This window comes from Haemorhous mexicanus, chromosome 10, assembly GCF_027477595.1.
Source record: "Haemorhous mexicanus isolate bHaeMex1 chromosome 10, bHaeMex1.pri, whole genome shotgun sequence".
NCBI lineage: Eukaryota > Metazoa > Chordata > Aves > Passeriformes > Fringillidae > Haemorhous > Haemorhous mexicanus.
The window spans coordinates 16,262,431-16,287,856 of NC_082350.1; the positions used below are offsets into that span (position 1 = coordinate 16,262,431).

The following is a 25,426-nucleotide window of genomic DNA, read 5'->3' on the forward strand; positions in this document are numbered from 1 at the left end:
AATGAGTGGTGTAGAATGCGTGCTTGATTTAAAAAAGAAGAAAAGAAAGTATCAATCTGCAAGCAGATGAAGTCAATTCCAGCCTGAAGTCAATGAAATGTTTAATTCTAGTTACATAAAGTTGCTCCAATTATATTATGAATGCACCTTCCTAAAGTCTTCAGTGCTTTGCACGTGGATAAACTTGCCACAAAATAAACCTTAAATTTTTTATGGCGCAATCATTTCAGTGCAAACAAAAACAGAAATTATTTAAAAGGTACATATTCCACCAAAAGACCATTTAGCTTTTAAAATCAATTTAACAAGACCAATCTATCACTGCCATTGTAAACAAGACACAATCCTCTGTTTTTATATTCAGTATTTCTGTAACAATCTCACTGTGAAGGCTCTGTAGAAATAGAGAGAAAAATAAAATATTGGTGGCATTTTTAGAAATATTTTAGTATTACTGCTTTAATTATCACTGGAATGACAGAAATGTCATGAAAAACATCAATTTTTACTTTCAGAAGTGTAAATCCAAATATCCAGTGTTTGTAAGAACTCAAAACTGGAAGTTTAAAGAAAGATCTGTCAGTGTTTTAAGAATCTTCCAGCGCTTTTTTTACTCTAAGTTACAAGGATAATCCTTATATACTGGATGCTAAGGTCAGATCAAGGTAAAGCCTCAGGCACATTAAGGGATGTTTCTTTAATTTGCACTTATGCAACTGGTTCCAGCTACTTGTTATGGGAGTCTCTTAAAATGCACAGCTCCTCAGACCAACTGTTAATTGTTTGCTTTAAGACCTTGTTGGAGGCATGAAATGAAATTTTAGGGTAGTGTAAGCTTCAAAAGACATCTAATCCAAAGGCCCTTAGTTCAGTATAAAGTCTTCCATCAAGCAAGGCACAAGTCTTGATTTTAGAAATTTTAGTGCTTTCTTGCATCTCACCACCTTAATCTTATTGGGCACACAGTCTGTAACCCTTTTGGTATCAGATTTCTCAACACAGAAAGCTGAGAACCACACTACTGATAAAAAATTACTGCATAGTCTGCTCCTTACAGAGATGAAACAATCACAAAACCCAGCTCTTTCTCCTGCTGTGTCCACTTCATTTCAGAGGGAAGTCAGACCAGGAAATGTAATTCACCCACTAAGCTGAAAAGACCATAAGAAAATCTGTTGCTCATGGTACTGCCACAGGGTTGTCAGATTTTAACTGTAAGGCAACTTCACAGCAATGAAAGAAATAAATGTTTCCTATGTCTGTGCATTAAAATCAGGGCACAAAGAGGAACGGGTACTCACAATGTAGCAGGGTTCACAGTAGGCTTTCTTCTCCACGGCGTAGAAAGGCTGTCCCCTCAGCTTGCTGTTGCATTTTATGCAGGTGAAACACTTCACGTGGAACACTTGGTCCATGGCTGTGCAACCGGTGCCCTCTCCGACAACATTCTCCCCACAGCGGGCACAGCGTCCTGTCACCAGAGGGAAAGGACAGGAGTCAAAGCAAGCCCCGCGTACCAGCTGCACAGGAGGTCCCTCCACTCAGCCATGGCTGGTGAGGGGGATGTGGCAGCTCAGTCCACAAAAAAACAATTTATGCTACTGCTGGCAAAGATCCAGTGCCACCGGAAGGCACTCTGGTGCTGGTCCATATGCAAAGATCTAGAAAGGATTGACACTGGCTCCCAAGACAGCACTCATGTCAGCTGTAGTGCTGCAAGCCAGCAGTCATTGTAAGGACCTTGAGCTTCAGATACAAACGACTCAGCTATCATCTAACCCAGCTACATAGTCATCCTCAGCTGCTCAGTTAGATGGGATAAACCTGTGCCTTAAGCCTTGCTTCACATGAAAGGATTTTGTCATAGGAGGCCTCATAAAGCTGCCTGATGGCAGCAAAATTTAAAGAGAAGTTTTTGCTTAAACCAATTCTCTCAATGGAGCCAATTACTTTTTTTTTTTCTGTTCAAAGATTAATACAAATTAAGATATTCTGTCTATTTAAAGCACAGAAACTATTCCTAAAGAAACTGATGTGTGGATATTTTATTCTTACCATCCTTCAAGAAAGGTGTATCAGAAACTGCTGGTAAAGACTCTAAGTACAGACAAGCCTTAAGAGCTCTGTCTGTTTCTGAACAAGGTCCTTAATGTCAGACACAAATGCATAACAAAAAGTCTGTAGACATGCACGTACAAAAGACTTGCTGCCTTGCTCAGATTGTTGCTAAAGATGCTATGTGGCAGATAGCTTCAAAGTGAAGACAAGATTTTCTTAGCTCATGGGAAAAACATTTCCCTAGGGAAGACTGTGGTGCAGAGGTGATGGAAGAGGTGGGTAGAAGGCACACCTTTGCCATTTATCTCTGCCATTTGGGTTCTAGAAAATGGAGAACCTCCTGAAGTTCTGATGTCCTTACATTGGAAGGCATTAAGGACAAGGCCGGCCACACTACACAGGAGAACCCCAACAAAGGTAACAGAGCAACTATGATCTGGGGCATTGCCCCACTCAAAATGGTATCCTCCAGTTTAAGAATAACTGTGGTGACCCCAGCCTTGGGATCCTGCACTTCTTGAAGGCTTCATGGGCAGAGTGGTGTGGTCAGTGAGCATGGGAAGGGAAGCAAGAGCTGAGGTACAAACAGGAAAGCAGACTGAGTTCAATACAGAATTATTCATAAAGGCATATAGAAATAATATGCACTTGATAATAATTACATAATCCAGTAGTGATATAATGCTCTCTCATACCATGGTCTGTTTATCGGCCTTTTCATGCCAATACTGCACATCTTCTGCAAGTTAGACCTGTCTTGTCATCTCAAGAGCAGGACTGTTGCCCTTCACTGTGAACTAACAATGTCCCCACACTCATGACTTCTTTCCTGCCTGTCCCACACTCCAGCAAGCTACATTCAGGGAACAAAGCATGTAAGCTACTTTTGGATCCCTCAGGATGTGGCAGGATGATATATATACACATTTGAGATATATTAGGAAAGCTTGGAAAAGAACCCAGATCATTACGATTTGCTACAATGGCATAACTGTAGTTGGCATTATACATGATGGACAGTTCCTGACTCAAACAGCTCCCAGCCGGAGCAATGTGGAGGGAGAACTCACCAGATGAATCCAGACAAGTCTGGAAATCCCCCAAATGGAATTAATAATGGTGTATTTAAAGCTAACTTTCCTTAGCATTTGTTATTAGGGTTTTGATTGTCACTGTTGTGCTTTAATCACTCCACTGTAACTCTTCTAGAGAGGACTCCTTTTTTATTAGCAGAAAAGGAATTCAGGTTTCCCAGCATGGTAGTGAGGCTACAGAGCATGGGGGAAGAATGGAAAAAACCATGAGGGCTAGGAAGAAAAAACCCAAACCCACTGGAGAGAACCACAGGAGCGAGCACGGCACTGAGAAGGAGGCAGAAAACACCTCCTGTGTAGCACAGGAGAGCCCTGCTGAGCCCTGGTGTGGACAGCACAGAGCTGCTCCAGGGCCTTCTCCAAACATCTCGTGTAGCTGGGCTGTAATACGAAGAGACGTCTGGGGAGCAGTTAATATCTCTATATATAAAACATGAAATTGAAAGCCATTAGTGTATTACTTTACACAGTGTTTTTCCAGAGGGAATATTCCGCTGAAGAATTTATTTTCCCTAGTGTGCCATTCTGTGATCATCCGGTATTATTTTTATGAGGCATTTGGACATGGAATAATGTAGTGTCTATGCAAACACTTCTCAGCTTTCTTTGTTAACATCTGAGCAGAACATGTGGGAATCTTTTCAACCCCTCCTTCTCTTCTCACATTTATAATTTAGCCAGCTCTTGTGTGCTTCAGCATTTATCTTCCTCTTTGACCAAGGCATCTCTTCATTTGCGGAAGAAGCTGTCTACATGGAGACCATACTTCTGGCTGCACTTGTGGCAGGAGACCTGGGTCTGTTTCCTAACTCAAATTCATACTCCTGTAATCTCTGACAAGTCACTCAGTGCCTTTGTATCTCTGTCCCCTCTTTGAGCAAAGGGCATAAAGACATGTTCTCTGCCTCCCAAAGGTGCCCTGAGGCTACATTCCCCCTGGCTCTGAGGTATTCCCCAACTACACTGCTGGTGGTCAGATACAAACCAAAGAGTAGCACAACATGAGCCTTGGCCAACTTCTCCCCTTTAAGTTCGTTTCCTGAGGCTTTCCTTCCTCTTTCTGGGTTTTTCCACAGAAGATTCCCACTGAGGCAGCAACAGACTTAACCTGTCTACATTTATGAGAAGTCCAGTTTCTGCTATTAAGTACACAGACAGAAATACTCCCATAAACTCTCACACAGGAAAGCTTAAAGAAAGCTTCCTTTCTTATAAGTTTATATGCAAATTATAACACTGTGGCCTTGAGCAAACCATGTTTTTCATGTGACATGGCCACTCCAGCAAGAATCAAAACACAAGCTCTGTGCCTAGCAACTCTCCCAACTGACTCACTCACCCAAAAGGTAAAAACAAATAAGCCAAAATATTCAAATTTGGGAGCTAACAGTTGGGTGGCTGGATCCACTTAAAGGCACATGGGCAAATACACAACCGATCTGGTTTGCAGCAATGCAATCACTGGAGACTGCACCTTCTGCAGACCTCGGTGCAATCTGGGAACTCACAAGGCTTCTGCAAAAACCTGTCTCTTCTCCCAGCTCCTGCAACTCACTCAAATGTAGTTGAAAATGGCTATTAGTTTCAAGTGTTGGTGAAGGAGGAACCAACAAGCAGACAGGCACATGCACACAGGCAATGTGATTGCACAAGCCTCATTTCCTTAGAAAACCAGAAAAACCCCACTAAAAACAATGTATCTATCATTATGTCTGATAAAAACAAAACAAAGGTCTGCTTTTCCTCTGTGCCAGTTACCAACAGTGAAGGTATTTGTGGTTGGGCTCACCACAATTAAGTGCCCACACATGTTCCCTATTTTAATATTTTCACACTGTCTCAAATAACCCAGTCAGTTGTGTGCAGAATACCCATGAGTGAACACAGAACAAGTTGCACTGCTTATTGGGAAAGAAGTAGCAAAAGGCAAAGTTTGCAAGACTCAAGAACAAACAGATTGCACAAAAAAAGATTACACAAATAATCTAAGAGAAAAATAGCAGGCAGTGTATTACAGTAGAAACACAGAACAACGTGACCCATTTGCTTTCCACAAGCAGCATTTAAAAGGCAGCTTAAAGACAAAGGACAAAATTAGCACTAAACTGCATGAAGATGAGAAACTATGTCATTTCAACATTCTTCTTTTGCCCCTTCAGCCCTTTTTAGATCCTTTTTCAAGATCATTTCAGCAAAACTAGAAGGCGATATGTTGGCAGCAAGCCTGGGAGACCGGAGTCCTCTATTTTTGCATGAAAGAGGTTCATAACCTTGGCCATGCTGTGACCTTCCTTCAGCCCAGCCTGGCTGCCACACAGTGGTCTTACCTTAGGGGCATGTACAGAAGTGCCCGCAGAGGCTTCCCTGCTGAAAATGCCACAATTAGTGAGTGCATTACACAGAAACACTTCAGCAGCTGAAAGGATACATCAGCTGCTATACTCTATTCTGAAACCTCCTCACTTACTGTCTTCTGCTGTGCAAAAAAATCTGAAATATTGTGAATCTGAAGGAAGAGGGGGAAGGGAGAAGAGGAGCTCATATTGCACACGATGCCATGTTCTAACTTCTTGTTATCTCATTACTCTCACATGGTTTTTGCCTATACCACCACAGATCCTGGCTACTCAGATTATAGAATAGATCCATTCTGCTGTGTATTGGGAAAACACAGAATTCAAAGAAGGGCCCAACTGCAGGAGTTTACAACCTAATACAAGCAGTAACAACCAGGTAGTGATAGGGAAGAGAAGGAAATGATCAGACAAAACCAATCAGCAAGGGAAGCCGTGGTCTCAGCACTCTAAATGTTTTACTGTTGACAAGGAGTCTGTAGAAAGCACAGCAAAGGAAAAGGTTAAGGAAGAATTTGAAAGAGGACCCGGAGGGAGTTTAAAGGAAGTTTAATGGAATGCTTCTGAAGAAAGGACAAAGACAACACAAAAGAGAATGTAAGTGCTTGAAGGTTGAACATAGAGGGCTTCAGATGGGAAGGATGAGCTGGTATGTCACTAGAGAATACTAGAGGAAGAAGGGTGGGAATAGGTCATTACAGGTCATGCAGGTAAAGACATGAAGCTTCTGTTTGATATGAGACAGAAATGAAACCAGAGGAGAGATGTTTAGGAGTTGGATTTGATGATCCTTGTGAGGCCCTTTAGATTCAGGATATTCTATGACTCTATGACTAAGAGGCAAAAATTATCTGGCCTAAGTTAAAAGCCAGAGAGTTATTTCTGCAGGTAGTTGAGCATGAATAGAGAGAAAGTGCATTTATTGCAAAGGATGTTGCAGAGATTCAAGGTCAGTGGAGCTTGGATGCATGTTTTTACTGTGAAGATGAACAGGAGAGGCTGTAATCTGAGGTGTTACTCAGCAAAGCTCTTAAGATTTGGCCAGAAACTGGGCACAATCCGGAGATGAGGAATTAGGCACAGGATATCCAACCTTATCTGGAACATGCATCACTTTTAAATGTCAGATTAGGGACATGAGCAAGTGGGACAAACATCCACCAGTGAAGATGGATGATGGAATAGGTACATGTCATACCAATCCTTATAGCAATCACACTGAAGCAGAGGATAAAGGCAATGAAACTCCACACAGGTGGCTTGAGATGCTCCTGTTTGTACATCCAGGGACTTCAGTAGCCTCCTCTAGGCTACAGCATTATTATTCTGTCATCCCTACTTAGACATTAAGCCATTGGCAGCACCATTGTCATGTACAGTGCCTAACACAGACAATTCAGGCAGCAACTACAGACGCCAAGAACAGAGAAAGCAGAGAGAAAAAGTGCAAAGCTCTCCACAAAAGGCTTAAATTCATGAATTCAAAGCATGCATTCTATGTAGAGAAGAGATAGGGGATAATTTTCTGATAAAAGCATCAAAGTAGGAAAGTTCTGCATTTGCTGAAACGTGGGGGAAAAATGTTGATATCTCAAAAAACTCAGCATGATGGAATAAAACTGTTTCCCACCTAACTGTACAGTAGGAATACACCACAAGGTCATATCCTCGGTGCCTATCAATTACACCATTTCCCTTGATCAGCTAAGTGTATTCCCCGGCTCTCACTGCAGCCCTGATACACAATGCAAGAAAGAACTAAAAAAATACAGCACACTGCCTTTCCAAAACAGTACCAAGAACACTTTGAAAATAGATAAATATATTGAACAAAATATCTCACTAAAAGTTCCCCTAGCAGCCTCAAGACAGCCAGTGTTTCCGCTGTGTTATTTTTCTAATCATTTCTGTTTAGAGTTCGCCAGCGAATGCATTTTAGAGATTCATGACACACTCTGCTTTTGGATGGCTTTGAATCAGCTGGCATTAAATGTGGAAAAATCATTATTCCTAATGAAGAAATATTGATGACAAAACAGCATTTCGAGGACAACGTTGACCATAAGTCAACAATGTAACAAGACTTTCCCCTCCCTCCCTCCCTCCTCTTTCCTAGTGACTTTTATCCCAGGGTTTTCAAGCATTTCCCAAATACATGGGATTCCTCAGGACACCTATGTCAGACAGGCAGAATTACTCCATTTTAAGGGCATGCAGGAGCAGAAATTGCTGATTAGGATAACAGTGTTACAGCAGACCTTAACTTAGTACACCCTAATCAAGTTAAGTCCCAGTCAGAGCTTTTGCAACTCAGAAGTACCCAACAGGTTCTGGGTTCTTTGATTCATCCAAAGGGAACAGAAGAGGAATCGCTGATCCACAGGGGAGGATTTATGTCCTTCTACAGTGCACAGGAGGTATGTGTCTAACTGATTATGCTAGACACAGATGTGTTGATCATATTTGTCCCAGAGTGCTTCTGATGTTTTGGTACTCAGAGCACTGCAATAATGGTACAGAGGGAAACCCAGAGGCATTTTGTACATTTTGTAGAAAACTACATTATTTAGCTCATCTTACCCTTGCCTTCCTTACCTACACTTTTCTTGCTTTTGAAGTCAAGACTTTTCACTGAGTGGGAAGCCCTTGGCAATTGTTTATTGTGCCAGGATCCAAGCTTAAAGTGTCACCATTTGACAGTAGCAGGCTGTATGCATCAATTGTCTTACACAGCCTTTGGACATGAGACAGATCAATCTTAATTCCCTCTTCTTCAGCAGACATCAGAAAAACACAATCTTTCACAGTAAACACAGATTCATGCTGCAATGTGTGCCTGAAACACTTCATAAATTAAATCCAAGGCCATGATTTAATTACTGTGTCCTGGTTATTCTGCTTTAACTGTGTTCCACTTGTACTCCAGATGTACAGGTCCCCGCAGTGACCTACTTGTCATTTGTACTGTACAGCACTGTGCAGTAGCTGCACTCTCGTGTTGTTTGCATCCCTTTCCTCTGACCACAATACAACTTCATATTCTCACTTTGCTTGGCTGTAAAAACCTGACACAATCTCAGTGTGCCCCGGAGGTCCCATTCCACACCACAGAGCAAATGCATTGCAACTGTGCAGGCTCATCCTGCCAACACTTTACCTTCTCAAACATTTCTTCATGCTGCTCATCACAAGATTACTATCCCAGCGGATCTCCAGGCCTCACAGTGAATCTTTTCAACACCCCAGGGAAGGTAGAGGACTGTTAGGACACCCAACATGCAGGCAGGGAACTTGAGTCCCACACAGGTTAAATAACCCTCCAAGGTTCACACAAGAAGTTTATGATGGAGCCAGGAACTGAAACCATATCTTCTCAATCACAGTCTGGTTTCTTTAACCACAAGGCCATCTCTGAAAAGGTTTGATGGTAAGAAGGGCCTGTGGCATAAAATCTCCATTTCAGAGGGAGCTCCCAGCAACAGTCTTGCTAAAATCCCTTCCGCAGGAGGAGGAATTTGCTCCTTCTGTGGACCATGGCATCACTCTCTGGCAGCCTGGCTGAGCCACACAGCAACTGAGCTCACAGAGTTCTGCACCTCTGCTACTGTCCTCTGTTTATTTACAGAGAAGGAAAGACTCTGCTTCCTTCAACACCTGTGTGGTGATGATCCTTTACCCATCTACATCCCTTTCTCCTCAACATCCTGGGACACAAGAGACAGTTTAGTTTGTTTCTGATATAAACCAGATTACAATGACAGGCAACTCCTGAAATTATTGCAGCCACAATGGATTACTGACACAAAATGGAGAGGACCACTCCTGATTTTCCCAAAAAAATAAAAAAAATTCAGGTTGAACAGGATCTTGAGCAGACCTGGAAATGATCTTACTGCTTCAAAGGCAGCACCAACTCTCTCTACAGCATTCTTGATAGATACTTGTTTAACCTGCTCCTAAAAACCTCCAACAACAGAGATTTCCCCAAGCACTTGGTCAAAAAAATCTCAGTGGGCACCTAACCGTACCACCAGCGAGCCTTTCTGCCATCCAACCACAATGCCCCTCGCAGCAAGCCAAGCCAATGTCTTTTTACTCCGTTCATGACAGCCATAAAGAAAGCAGAGACAGGCTCACACCAGCTGTAAGGATGGACTGCAAGATGCCCCCCCGGCAGGCTGGTGCGTCCCTGAGCCCCAAACACCGGTGAGGTGCCAGTCCCCACGCTGGATGATGTGCAGTGAGTGTGCCAGCCCAGTGGGGGTCAGTGATGTTCTACAATATTTAAGATCCTAGACACCTTTTTTGCAGCATGCTTTGCCTTTTTTCTTTTCCCCTCCTGTTGTTGTTGTTACATTGTGTCAACTTTTTGGCACGTGTTTTACCATGTGCGAACGGCTTGAAATAGAACCCCGCTTACATCTGGAGACAAAAAAAAAAAAAAAAAAAAGAAAAAGAAAAAAAAAAAAGAAAAAAAAAGAGGGTGAGAAAAAGAGTGGGAGAGAGGAAACATTCCTCCCTTTGCTGATCGATCAAGGAAATGCAAGGGGGAGAGTAAAATGTACTCTATTTCCTTTAGAAATGTTTCCTTCAATGCCGATGAAAGCTGCCAGATGACAGAGACTACGGCTGTACATGGGCTCGGGAAGCAGAGCAGGAGCTGCTAACGCAGGCACGGGGGTGTCCCTGGCAGCCGCAGCAATTCCTCCTCCAGCCCCCGTCTCTCCCGGGCTCTCCAGCACGGCAAGCACGGCGCCACGGCACTCCCTGCTTCCCCACCCCGCTGCTCCCAGCCCAGCCTGAACCTGGCATGGGTATGGTAAAGAAGTAGCTTCATGTTGCAGGTGTAGAGTTGGATTGAAAGAGTAATATTTCATAATTTTAAGTTTTAATTAAAAACTTGTTCGTGTTTGGAGGCAAGACTTTCAAAAAACCAATTTGTACCAAAAAAAAAAAAACAAACCAAAAAACCAGCCAACAAATCCTTAACTAAGGAGTGCAATAATTTAATTTGGTAAAAAAATTTTAAAAAAAATTAAAAAATGCATTCTTTCACAGAAGTCCCCCACATTCCTGCGCCATTACTCCTCTCTGATTGCATGTAGTAAGTTCAAAAAGTAAGACATATAAAAACCTCTTTAAAAAAAAAAAATCAGGCAAAATTTACAAAGGCTGTAAGAAAATGGGCCTTTTCCATGTTTTCCAAAGCTGAGAAACCTCTTATTTTATTCTACTTTCACAGGAAAATTAAGACTTTTTAAACAAAAATAATTCTTTTCCTTGGAACACATCACTAATGCTGAAATCTTATTTTTTAGTGAGATGTTACCAGTATGTGGCATCCAGGGAACAACATCAGCAGTTCTCTACTAAAGCCCTGGCGAAGGTGAGGCTACCAGCCAAGTCCTAGTGGGGCCGTCAGGAAACCTCTCTCTGGGCAATTTATCCCAAAGCTGATTCTGCCGGGGTTTACGCCTCCTTGGAAGGGGAAAACAAAGCAAAGGGGAACAGCTGCTGGCTGAGCTGTAGATCAGACAAATTTTGGCAGTTTTGGTGATCCCAACACTGAGCCACTCCCTTTGCACTCGCACTTGCAAAGCCATATTGCATGATAAACCCTGGACAGTGAAACCACCAAATACATTATGGCACACAAGGTGAGCCAACCATGCTTGTATAAATCTCCTGCAGGTAAAGTAAAGGCAGGAATCACTCTTCCTCCCACCCTCCCACCCTGACCCCTCATCAGGGGCCACTGGCATGGGGGCATTTCCTGAGTTATCTCCTGGCCCACTGGGCTCGTTCTGTAATGCTGCACCAAATTTCAGGATCCTCTTTTGGAAAGCCACAAAAAAATATCCTGTCATTACAGGGGCAGTGGCAGCAGCCTCAGGCAGCAGCTACATGGGGCAGCTCTGCCTGGCCCGTCTGGGTCCTCTGGCAGGTGTCTCTCCCAGCAGGCTGTCCCAGCCTGCTCCCTCCCTGGCTCAGGAGACCAGCCTTGCTGCTAGAACAGTGGAGGGTGATTGCAGAGGCTGCTGCACCTGACCCCGTCTGTAAGCGATGGCTGTAACAGAGCAGAGCTAGAGGCCAGATGAGTGGCTCTCCTCGGAGGCTGGGTGCTCACTGTGCAATGCTTCATGCAGCTTCTCCCAGCCCTTCCTCCAGCTGGGGAGGACCAGTGACTGGCTGTCCCCAGGCTCATGCTGCTGCTCAGTGCAAGTATACCTTAAACATAGATCAAATTCTCCTGAGCACTCAGCTTTCTTACAGAGCTGAGCCGAGAGTGCAGTCAGAAGGGACCAGCTAAGATTCACACTGATACACACAGCAACCTTTATGTCTAGGTCAAAAAATTAGTTTTCTTTTACCACGTTCCCAAAGGACTGTGGTTGGGTTGGCATTTCCAGCATGAAAGCAGGTTCAAGGAGCCCAAGCAATGGGGTGCAGCTCTGTGATGTTAGGTGCAGGACAAACACAGAGCTAACAATGTCCCCTGTCCCAAGGACTTTCATCTCCAACTGCGCCCATGTTGCACAAGGGCACTTCAAACCACTTTTGTCCCCCTTCCCAGCCAATCCATTTCATAAGCTCAGGATAGGCACCATCAGTGTGTTAAGCAGACTCAAGCCCAGCCAAAAATCACATCCATGGCTGGGCATGAATGACTCAATTCTCTCTTCCACAGCCTGACTGTGCTCCAGCTGGTATTCCGTGGCTTGTCTCTGCCTCGTGGCATCACTGGGAAGGTGGTGGCATGAACTGACTCTTACCAAAGGCTCTGTTTAGTGGTGAAGATGAAATTGCCTGAGTAATGGCAAGTTTTGAGTCAGAGATGCTTTCTGTGCCATTGGCTCTGGCCTCCCAACCTGGAATGCCTCCTGCATGCTTGCCTGAGGAAAAACATCTGACAAAATTCAAAACACAGGGAGGGAACCTATCTCCCCAAAGCCAAAAGTGAAAGAAAAAAAAAAGAAGTGAAGAAAGGCTGGATCTGACAAAGAGTAGTGTCCTGAACAAATGGCAGCTCTCACAGGCCCAACAACATTAAGGCCTGAGGTTTTCAAAGGTGCCTGGCTGCATTAGAAGATGTCAAACCAAATTTCAACCAGCACCTCATTTATTTCAGGTTTTTTGAAAACCCTGCCTTTCACAATCCGGCACCAGCCCAAAGATTTCTTGCTGTTTTGAAACATGCGCTGTCTGTGTGTTGACAGCAACCCTGCCATAAATCACATCCCTCAGGCACTGGAAGCCACCTCACCTGTATGCTGAGCATCCACTGTTCCTTGCAATGAATTCCATCACTCCAAATTTCTCAGTAGCTGGAATCAAGTAATGCTGGTGGTTTTTTTCATTAATGCAACCTACTAGACAGAGGTTTCCTTCTTCACCCCAAAACTGGACACCTTTCCAACCAGGTACAAGGTCCAATATTTGTTTACTTTCTTGGACAAGTAACAGGAACTTTACAACCTGGAATGGAGAAGCACTCTGATTCTGCAGGAGATATTCAATATTTGTTCCTATTCAGAATGACCACATAGATCATAACCTTAAAATGTGACATTGGTATTGAAAGCAGAAGTCCTTTTAAAATGTCATTTGATGTTGGTGACACCATATTTATTAGACTGATATAATTAAGCAGTAACTATAATTTTGCTTCTCCTTTGGGTCATGGGACCTGCTTTTACTGGCCAGGGTAGATGGAAAGTAATACTGATAACTCTCTAATTTGAGAATAACTTCCCAGTGGCACATGCTTCATCTGGAGTCCATGATGGAGCACTCATATCAAGTATCCACAGATCATTATGCTCACCTGATTGCCACATTCTCAGAGCTTGATACATAAGGATATCAAAGTTTTCTTGCTTGGCCTCCACTACAAGTGAATTAGTGCAAAATATGAGATACATATTTATAACAATTATTATTTTATTTAAAGAAAATATGTGGAAATCCATCTGCACAATTGCATGTGTCACTCTCACACATCCTACAGCTTTTGATTCAAAATTAGCAAGGCTTAAAAAATAATAAGTTAAAAAAACCTCACACCATAAAACCAAGCTCTTTAGTGGCATTTAGTCTGATCTTTTTGTGGGGGTGGTTTGACTATAGGGCCTGTTGACTAACAGTAGGAGACATGAGAATTGTGGGTACTGATCCATTTATCATGATTAAAGACTGTCCTGACATTTCACCTTAAGCTCTCTATGAGGAGGCTCTGATGTTGACCGGCATCTACAAAGGCGTGCTCAAAGTACTACTCATCAATCATCACTCATCTTAGTACTACTAAGATGGAAGAGTCCTCCTAAATTGGCTTCCATGCTAAGGGCTTCCATACTAAGGGCACCAATCCCTGTCTCCTGAATTATTCACACAATTCATGACCTGAAAATTTTGTGCCAATGGAAACTGAAACCGTAAAAGCTTTTCCTCCTCCCTCCCATGGCTGAACCAATCAGAAAGAACTGATTCAATATCAAGAGCTCATGATGAGTTCTGCCAGTCCAATGCCCTTGAGCAGAAAAGGCCATCATCATCATCAGGGATTGTAAGTGTTTGCCAAAAACTTAGTGTTGGAAAACGTCCTGAACATGCTGTACCAGTGACGGCAACTCTGTATGAGCAAAGTTGGCAAATCGCTGTGCTCTGAACTTTCAGGGTGCTCTTTACTGGTTTCCTACATTCATGGGAGTTCACTGTGAAACCAGTAAGGGTATCTAATCCTCATTAAACTCTTTGGTGTGACAGTAGGGAAAACTGATGGACTTGTTTACATGCAATAATGGAATAATTTGAAATCCACTAGATCTCCAAATTTAGATCTGACGTAAATGTAGGGACATTTTATACCAAGCCTGATTTTAGCTGATGTAAACTTAGTCGATGTCTTTTGAATTTATATGACCAAGCCCAGAAAGCCAACACTGGTCTAAATCAGTTGGTTTCCACTTTCATATAAAATGATGCAGCTTTATTATGTTGACAAAGTCAGATGTGATGGGTAAGTCAGAGAAGCTATTATTGCCACCCCAGCATAGGAAAAAGTGTGGGAGACTTTTGTCCCAGTGGAAAGCTACAACTTAAAAAAGCCTTCAAAACAGAGCCTTTCGGGACTTGAACATTTCAGAAATTGCTTTCATTGTTTTCCTTTGTTCTAAGCATTCCTGCACAGATGAGGACCTACAAAACAAAATGCATTATGTAGCTTGTTGGAAGTCTACAACCATGTTCTAGACCAGATGACTCCAGAAGAGTTTGAGATAAGCTTTGGATCCACATCTAAACATTAGAACACCTACAAAAAAGTCTAACTTCCAGTACTGCTTCATGAGGAAGTCAAACGAACCTCACCATAGCAAAAAAGAGAGAGATTGGCATTTTGGAAATCACATATGAAAGTCTTATGAGCTCCTTTTCATGCAAATGAGCCCTGTCTGAGGTGTTAAGGGTCATGCAATATTCCCAGCTAAGAGTGAGACAAAATTAGTAAATTGCCATGGAGAAACAATATTAATATCTCATTTTACCTTCTTATTTGTGCTGTATATTGTTCTCTTCTCTCCCGTCCCCAGATCACAAGAATGAAGCTACTGCACACACTGATGTCCTAAGAGTTTAGGCAGTATTTATTCAGCCACACTGACTTTACTCTAGCCAAGCTGATGTCAGTAGCAGCATCTTCTTCTCAACCTATTGAGATGTGAGCCACTATGTGCCACAATTAGACCATGCTCCAGAACATAATCCTGTGAAATGTCTGTTCTTCTAAACAAATTGTTCTGCAATTTCCCTAGGCCAGAACAGCTCTTGTAATCAGGCATTTCCTGGATGCACCCCATTCCTACTTGCTATCTAACAGCTGTTACTCATAGTACCAGGACTTCTGTCACTTACATGGGACTTAAGGCCACAGGTCAGCCACCTTGTCTTCCCTGAAGGTTGTGCCACAAAAGGCAATAGATAGCAAGACTGTGTGTGCATACCTTGCAATTGCACAAAACAGAAGGAAGCAGAGTCTGTAGACTTGAAACAGCTTAGTTGTGGCTCCTCACCCAATGTCCTGCTGTAATCAGAGCAAAGAAATAACAGAAAACCCACCAAAGTCCCAAGACTAATTGGCTTTCTGTGTAGTATTGTTTTTGTTTAAAAGACCAAGCCACACTTGGATCAATGGGCCTTATGAACAAAAACCAATTTTCTCACCTTTACAGGCATGACCAGGCCTAGCTCAGGGCACAGATCTCCAGCCCCAGAGCAGCAATGCCCCTCTGGCCTAAGTTTGGGGGTGGCCTCTTTTCCAAAGCCTGTCTCTGACCCTCCTGCTGGAGCTCCTAAAACATGCATTATCGGTGTGGGTTTTTTTGCGTAAGCCCTTAAGAAAGTATGTGACTCTTCCCTGTGTGAGTGAACAGAGCAGCTTCCATTCCTCACTCAATTTAGAGACAGCAGGGCAGAAAGAGACTGAAAGAGTTCAAATGACAAGCTTTCACTAGGAGCTGGCCATGTAACTGACACAGATCTTGTGGCTCTCCTCAGCCGCCTTTCTGACAGAGGGATGCCATGGAAATGGCAATTCACCAGCTGTGCACATCTGCAGTGCACATTCTCCACTTTCTTCACCTTCTGAATTCTGCCTGTGAAGAAACAGCAGAAATAAATCTAACCATGGGCAAGCTCCATTTTCACTCCCCTCCCCTTTTTGTTGCCATGCATGGAAATTGAGTATACCTAGAATAGGAGGTTATAGTGGTCTTAGCATCAGTAGTGGCCTAATGGAACAACAGGAGCACAGCACACTGAAGCCTGCGCTTTGCCATTTTATCTTTAGAAGAAGACAATGGTTTTAGGTGTGTTCAGATAAAAGATGGAGTATTTTAAAATGTCCCACCCAAACATCCACTGTTATTGTAGCCATACCTTCCGCAGTCCTGCCCTTCCACCTTACCTTCCTCCCTCCTCTAAACAACACACATCAGATTTGCCAGTGTTGGAGAGAGTCACACTCTACATGACCCATGTCGGCATCAGAAACTGGATGAGTTGATGTGAGATGTTGAGATGGAGAATGGGAAAGAAAGGAATGCCATTAGAATCAGACTCCAGGTAGTATCCTGCCCTATATATATGTGTGTACACACTCACATATTTATTTATGCATTTTAGGATTCTCACTAATTCCAGCCACGGGACAGAAATGAGAAGCAGCTGCGCAGCTCGTGGAGATGACAACAAGAACACATGACCAGAATTAGCTCCACGTTGGCAGTGACATTCGCTAGGACTTTCCTGTCCAGAAGAGCTGGCTTCATATGACAGTCCTCTGCAAAGCATAAAGGACCCATGTTAGAGTCCTTTCTAAATGTCTCCCTCCAGCTCAGCCAGACCCAATTCCTTAGCTCATGTGATCACAAACTCTGCACTAAAAAGAATAGAAAGTCAATATTGTCATGTCCCAGCCATTCATCAACACAAGTGAAAATTCAAGGTAAAAGGCTTCAGGCTTTCTGCAGTTTTTTGACAGTCACATGCTGAATTCACTTGTCTTTCACAGCAAGCACATTGTGAGGAAATAAAGACATTAAAAAAGCTGGGTTTTTTTCCATGTGTAATTTTAAATGACAACAAAAGCAACTAAAACCTCCACAAAAAGTATCCCTTCTTTCAACCTGCACTCACAAAGAATGCAGCACAACTCCTGCCCAGCCTGCCCCTGAGAGTACAGACAGAATCAGAACATGTACTGAGCAGATAGTAAGTTATTAGCCTCTCAAGATATTGTCTGGAGCCAGAATTTGTTGAGGAAATTGTATATTGAAGTTCAACACTGCTGCTAACTGAACACAGTCTGATTCACAGCTTTAAACAGACAACTTAGCATGGCTGGGACAGTGATTTGGAAGAATCAACAAAACAAAGTAATTCACATCCCATATCCAGCTGTCTGTCCTTAGCAGTGGACAGTACCTTAGGCTGTGGAAGATGGTTGTACCTCTACCTCTAAACTCTCAACAAAGGGGTCTGCTATTGCCATGGTGTTTTACCAAACCACTTGTGTTCAATGTAGAGATGCATTTGTCAAGTGTCAGAACTCATGTCACTACCTGTGCTGTCTCCTTTTGACCCTGGTGCTGTGAACACAGTTTTTCAGAGGTTTGGCTCTTAGCTAACACTTACAGAAGTAATTATTTCTACATCTCTGTGCATGTCTTGGCAGACACACAAGGAAAAAAAAGAAAAAAAAGAAAAAAGAAAAAAAAAGCAAACGAGCAAGTTCCTAAATGAAAGCTGGTGACAAGGTATCATATGTAGCCTTCCATCTCCACTTTGTACCCACAGTGATCCTATTGCTATTGACACTGTCTGTTTCCCTCAATGGGGCCGGCTGACGCAGGGCCATGGGACAGGCACGGTGCTTTGCCACTCTCTCCTGCTCAGCTGACACAATCTGTGCTGGCACAGTACAGGCAGGGGACATCTCAACTGCAGGTTTCACAAATCAAAACAGGTTTACTCTTGGCTGCTTGTAGCATCCCAAATGTCTGCCAGGGCTGGCTTCTCGTGATCTGCCTGCCAGTTTGAGATGACAGTCTCCTGACCCTAGAGCAGCAGTTGTGACCTTGGCTTGTAGCCAGAGACATGAAAACATGTGTTCATGACATGACATGATGAACAGCAAGGTGCATTTGGAAGCACAAAAAACAGTGCAGCTTACTAAAACCAGTGGGAAAGTTTGGCTACTTTTGATTCTTTTCATTCTTTTAATCCTCCCCTACCTCTTTGCACCACTGAGAATCTCTCTGTATTGATTATGCTGACATTGACAGCAGAGTTGGAATTTTTTTTTTTCACATCTCAGATGAGAAAGTGGGTTATGATTCATCTCACTGAATCTGAGTCAAAGCAATTCCTTATAAAAAACCAAACAGTTTTGATTCATTTCCATCAGAAGAGAAGAGGCTGAAGAACACTCAGCAAATGAGACAGTCCTGTTTAATTCTTCTTTTTAACACATTTCACGCTCAGATAAAATCTGTCCTTTTGCCCCACTGGAAAGAACTCATTTTGAGTTAATGACACTAAAATACCCCCTAAAGCTACTAGCAAAAGATAAACCACCCTATCAAAAAAAGACAGCACGAAACAAATGCCATCAGAAGAAGAAATAACAAATGCCACACTATGCCCCACTTCCATGGACCAGTGATTGCTAGAGTGGAAAGTAACAGATTATTATGGTGAATTATCAATTTTCCTCATAGCCTTGAACTACCTAAATGCTGAAGTGTGCTAACATTAGTGGGTACATTACATTAATAGCAGTTAAAATGATCAAGTGTGATCCTGGAGCACATTTTCTCCCCTTTCTTGTTCCCATAGCCTTGTTACTAACCCTGGAAAATAGGGCTTCTGCTCAGCCTGCTGGGAAGAGCCTTCAGACTGGTTGTGATTTCTTATCAGACAAGGCTCACAAGTCCATTTTGGTTGATTTTCACATAAAATAAAGAACGTGGACACAGTCTTGGGTAAGGCACGAAACCTGAAGGAATTCTAGGCTCAATTCCCACTTCGCTACTGGATCTCAGCATGACTCTGGGTGAGTCATCTTAACTCTTCCAGTCAGCCCCTCTCTTGTAAATTAGGGACAGTAATTTCCTGGTCTTTGAAATATTTTCAGTTTCAGAACTCTGAGGGATGCACCCTGTTCCTATTCCATGTTTAATTTGTACATATTACAGTGTGACCACAGCCTTGGATGCCACTGCAGCACAATGAGCCACAGTGGAACACGGGAGCAGACTGCAAATTTAGTCCACAGAGCTTCAAAGAACAGGTGAGCTGCTCAGTTTTAAAAAGCAAAGAAAGGGCTCCTTTCTGTCAGGTCATGTAGACAACCAACTCGAAACAAAGAAATTAAACTGTTTTCATGTTACTGGGACAAAGATTTAACCAAGAGTGCATTGCTGGAAGGGTTTCTAACTCCAGCTCCAAAACTGAATGCCTGTGCCTCACTTGACAACTTAGCTACAAGTCATGACAAAAGAATGTCTTGAGGCTTTGAATGCTCCAAAGTCCTATCTGAAGTGAAAATTATTCCTGTAATAATACAGTCCAGAGAAACATTCTCACTCATTCACAGACACACACATCACAGACCCCCTCTCAAAATACCTGTATGTGGGAATTTAGACTCTATGATATCCCAGATGGAGGAAACTCCTGGTAGCACTCCATAAAACAGAAGAACCAACCTTCTCCATCCTGTATGTCCTAGACTAACAGTCCATCTTCAGCTCCTGGCCTCAGGAAGCTGATCCCCAACCAGGGGTCCTCCAGGTGCCACAATTTGTGGGTTTTAATGAGGTTTTAATTCCCACAGAGAACCCCCAGAGACCAGCCAGCTCATTTCATGCGGAGCAGGAAACAGCCAGCAGGTAGGTCCCGTTTTTGCTTTGTAATGATCTGAGCCATCTACAGACTAATGAACTGCAGCTGAAGATTTGATGGCTCACTATCAATTCTTCAGTCCTTTCAATCCACAGAGTTTACTTGACTTTGTAAGCTCATAATGAATAAGCTGGATTGTCTTTGAATTGTTTGTCAAATTAAGGTAGAAATATTTGGTTTGTTTCCATGTAGGACTGTTAAATATGGGGGGTTGGCTAATAGTCTCATCATTGTTCAAAGGTTTTTCTGAAAGATGAGCTCTCCTATCCATCTGTACAGGTCCTAGCACACTAAAAGCCCTCTCACAATGAAAGAAGTATCCACCATCCTCATGGATTTTTTTTTGTTCATGGCTATGTTAATTTTTAAACATGCTGAAGAATCATGTAGAATACAGCCGTACTTTAGAAAGACACATTTCTGAATTTCATTATCACATTTCACTCCTCTCAGAAGACAGCAGGAAATTATCAGTTTTTATTTACTAGTTTTCAGGACAAACCTAATTTCATTCATGGCCTGAAACCCAACTCTCTTTCACAGCATACAGGTGAACATGGGAATCCATTTGATTAAGTGCTCCTCCAGAATTCTGAACTTATTCTCCATTAAATAACCTCTGCATCAAAAATCAGTTCTGTTCAAAACTAAGAATATGTCTATGTTGACTGCCAGCAATTCAAGCTAAACCAGGGAATTAAAAACACTTCTGTCATGCTGCTTGCTACCTGTTCCAGCTGGGATTTTATGACCTACAGTAACAAGGGTAATTGTGGTTTTGATGCAAGATTTAGATCCCATCTGTGAAGCAGTGGTGGTCTCTGAAGAGACTGTGCTTCAGAAACACTCATGATGCAAAGTCTTGACCACTCTTGTGTGGATAAGAAGAGGAAAACAGAAGGTAAATCTCTTGTCTCCTGGCCCATGTGCGTACCAGGTGCTCTGGACTTACAGAAGTGCAACCTTCTCTGATTCCTGACTGCTACATCTGCGAGATCTTAATTTAAAAGATGTGCACTCAAGCCTTTATAAGGCTAAGATACCTGGCATAAAAAGATCTAGGTGCTTAGCTTCATAAAGCATGTTTCCCAGAATTAATACAGAGTAAGGTGTGGATAGGATCAACATCAGGAAGAATCAAACTTTTGCATCCATTTCCAGTCTTTCAAATGCTTGAGAAGCAACTTAGACCAGCTCACAGCCTCTTGCCTTTCTCGTGGCTGGAGGTAAATGCATGTAGATATGGCATATTTTGCTCTCCAACCACTCACTGACTTGGCTTACTCTTTTTCTCTTCTTATTTTGGAACTGTGGGCTAAAATTCTCCACCTAGGTTACACTGAGATTACCCTTATAAATTTACTCTACCTCACTGTGCAAGGATGCCGACAGGCAGAGGACTCCCTGAAAAGAAGCTAGACAAGGGTGGCAAGTATTGACAGAAGTGAGACTGAAGAAACAGGCTCTGAAAGCCATTTACCAAGATAATTAAAGCCCCTGGGGAGCAGAGGGAGGGTGACTCCCCTTGCGGCAGGCCACAACAGGGCCGCTGGATGTTCATGGTGCTGCACTGTGACCTCCCTGAGCAGAGGTTGCTCCCAGGCTTTGTAGCCTGTGTGCAAACGCTGGAATATGGCTTGAACATTAAAAAAAAAAAAATACTTGAACGACAATGGAGAAAAGGGTCCCCATTATATGTCTGTTCTTCCTGCTTTCGTGAGCGGTTACATAACAGAAAATGACTGTCAGCTCAGCAGTTGTTGAAAGTCTAACCTACTATTTTCTGACCCAGATGTTGTTCAAATGAGGACAGACACCATCTTGCAGCAGAACCCCTGCCTTTAGACAAAAGACACATCACATGACATGGCAAAATTACAGTGTAATTATGCTCTTGTAATAATAATATGCTTCTTTTAATGATAACCTTTTCAGAACAGATCTACGTGTACAGGCAAGATATGACAACTTTCAGTTTCTTTTTCTGGTAAAAAATCAGATGAAACCAAGTGGCTACTTCTGCCTTTTAGAGGCTGCTGATATGCCTGACCAAGACTGAAATGCAACACAGACCATGTTCAATTTAGAGCTTCTAGAACTGTACAGTGCTCAGAGCCATGCCAAAGGAAACAAAGACAGCATGAACCAAAGGAATTCTTAACTGGACCATGCAGTGTCTTCTCAGCTGAACCTCCTACAACTCTACCACACCCAAACCCATACCTGACTTGGACTGCTACCTCCTAACCCATGTCCCGATCCTCAAGAAGTAAAATTAGGGGACACATTCAACTCTTTGGATACTAGGTCTCTAGTCCTATTGAAGGAATTTTAGGTTATGAATGGAAGCCAAATGGAGATGCAAAGCCAGTGATGGGAAAGGTTGGCAGAGCCTTGGCAGATTCAATACTGGTGTCACTTATCATTCTTTAATCTTAACGGTGACATGACATCTCAAAGAACCATTGGCGATGAAGACTTCTCCACAGGGGACGCACATGTGACTGCTGCTGCTAATCATCTCCAGCAAATTCAGTGAAAAAGTAAAAAATTAGGTTTGAAAAGGTAAAACGATCTACCACAGGTCAAGATGTCAAGATGAGAAGTAGAAAAGAAAGTCAAGCCACCTGTTTCTTGGCCTTGCTCTTCAACCCAATTCTGCACCATCTCTCTCATTGTTAAAGCCAAGGTACACAGAAAATACACATTAAAAAACCTATATCTCCTGAATTATCAGCTCAAACTTAAATCATGATTCCTTTACTGCACAAACTGAGTATTTCCCACAGGATGATTTTGGCATCTCTCTTCTCTCCATGCATCCCTACAGCATGCTGGAACTACAAAAGGAGACTGCTACATTATCCAATATATGAAACTGTGGTTCCTTTGGTAGCTCTGAGCATTTATGATAAAATACCAGTGCGAGTTTCTTCCGACCAGTCAGGGAAACTGCTGTGGGGAGTGACTCAGCTGGGACATAGTCCAGAAGGCAACAGGAGATGAGGGGCCCCAATGGCACTTTTCCAGTCTTAATCAGCACTGTCTGCATGGCGATAGAGACTGATAAGCTGCCAGAAGTAATTTCTTTCTATAAGACTTGAAACAGTGGTCCAGAACAGTTGTGATCTCTGTGTGTGTGTGTGTGTATTTGGTTGGGTTTTTCAAAATGTAGAATCAAGGGCTGTAATTTCCCATGGCGGCCAACAAACAATTTTGATAGTTTCATTTTAATCTCCTATAAGTATCCATTTCTCCTCCTTCAACCTTACCCAATTTCCACTCCACTAGGTATTATTTTTTCCAAACAAATCAGACATGCCTGTCTATAATAGCACATTTATCAACAGGGAGGGCTGTGATAGAGAGAAACTATCCCTACTGCACAGAGCATAAGACATTTGGGAATCCTTTCTAATAAAAAGGGATTTGATTAAAGACAGCCAACTACCACAGATCAGCAACTTAATCATCAGTAAAGAAGGAAGAGCAGCTTAGACTCAAAAGACTTTAATTTGCTGATCTGCCAAGGACTTCCCAGGAGTAGTCACTCCACAAGTTACTCCAGAATCTGCAAGGAGGTTGGAGGGGACATACTCCAAGGACTGGGGTGCTTAGACTTATTATAGTAGTTTGGTCTTAACAAAAGTTAGGCAGAATACCCAACATGCACGTTTAACTCCTAAAAATTCCCAAGAATTTTTAAAAAATTATTATGCCTAGTGATATTTCCATGCTTAAGCACTGCCTTGCCAATGGCAGCTAGAGGATTTCCCAGCGACTGGACTGTGCTGCTGTGGTAAGTCCTGGAAAGACAAAGCTGCCAGCTGTGATCTTGCTGCTTCCAAGCATCTCTAGCATGCCCCTCCTGGCTCCCACCACACTCCCAGGCTCACCAGTGTGAGGACAGTGTGATCCATGCCCTGATGCCAGCTGTGAGTGCTTGTGTGAGCAATCCCTGCCTAGAATTGCTGTCTGCCCAGCTCCTCAGCTCAGCTCACTGGGTCTGCCAGACAGAATTTCCAGGGGAAAGAGACAAGTGATTACTACTCCTCTTCCTTCCCAAGGAACCTTCACCCTGCCTACTGCTGGGCAGATTCTGCTGACTACAGAACCAAGATGGCTTGACTGAGACCCAGAGATACAGGGAATGAACTTGCAGAAGGAAGTTGGTTACACAGAAGATCCCAGAGTGCTGGCAGACCAAGTAAAATGACCTTTCTCCGGCCTGACAGTTCAAATGTAATTATTCCAACAAATTATTTTCATGACTTAATGTAACGCCTTGCAGCTTTCTAGCAAGGTTTATTAGATTCTTCAATTCAAAACCTATCTGCTCTTAACCAACTTTTAATATGCTGAAATCCAGTTTTCTAAATTCAAACTAATAAAAGTGATTAGTTGACAGCTATCTGGTATGCTACAATTACCATGGCATTTAGACCTCAGGCATAGGATATTTAATGCAAATCAGAGTCAATGTCTCTGCCCATTTGTCCTTTTTTGGATTATTTGATCAATGTGCCATATGAATCCTGTACAGTCCACACTACCATGCTAAACAACTAAAGAACAAGGGCAGAGATCTGGGTTGAGACAGTTAACCAAAGCTGAAAGACTCTTTTTCCCTCCCACACTTAATTTGTTCTTTCCACATGAGCACAAAGTTACTGAAGGCCCTGGCTGACAGCTCAAGTAGAGATGAGTATTTAGTTCTGACATAGCCAGAATTAGAACAAAACTCCCGGCCTGCACTGCCATATCAGAGAGCTTCAACCACAGTGACTTCAGAGACCCAGGGAGGAGCCTGGGCTGGAGCAAAGCTTTGAAGATGAGGCCAGCCTACCTCTTTCACTGTGAAGCCTTAAGTTTTAGCTTTCATATTTTTTAGATTCTGTACTGCCTTTAGTGTGTGACTCTAAACTTAATATTAAGTGTTAGCAAGTTCTCTTCACAGTTTAGTCAGACAAAACAATCCTTTCCCAGCCTGAGAACCAAGGACACGGCCGCAGCTTTAGGCTCAAGAACTGAGGAGAGCAATCTGAGAGGATGGGACTTCATAACCTGAAGCTGTAACTGGACAATTGACCCCAATATGTAAATGGACCAAAACTTATAAAAGTGTGAAAACTCGTGACTGATCGTCCATTTTGCATCCATCTTGGGTTCATCTTGGACAGAGCCACAGCTGGGCTCTGGTACTGCCCAAGGTATATCCTATGAAGGCCTTTTAATAAACAACTACTTTATTCCTTTTACTCTGTCTAGCCTCTGTTCCAGGTCAGCCTCTTCAGGCATCAACTGTACCTAAGCATATGAAGCAGTTATGCTCCAGCATTCTGCATTTTGTTAGATAGAAATGCTCCCAGAAGGCTGTATGGGGCACAGCATGCTCAGGGAGCTGAGGAGATGTTCAGCCCAACACATAGTTCTTTGGTACATCAGGAATGCCAAGGC

The 25,426-nt window shown here is 42.8% G+C and overlaps 1 protein-coding gene across 16 annotated transcripts in view; it reads right to left on the reverse strand.

Annotated features, from left to right (window-relative positions):
- The window catches only part of LPP (LIM domain containing preferred translocation partner in lipoma), a 370,626-nt gene that overhangs the window by 56,439 nt on the left and 288,761 nt on the right, over positions 1–25,426 (reverse strand). For all 16 annotated transcript variants that reach the window (XM_059855503.1, XM_059855515.1, XM_059855514.1 and 13 more), the window contains one exon: positions 1,302–1,471. In XM_059855503.1, coding sequence (XP_059711486.1) covers positions 1,302–1,471 — 170 coding nt within the window. The remainder of the gene's footprint in view (positions 1–1,301; positions 1,472–25,426) is intronic.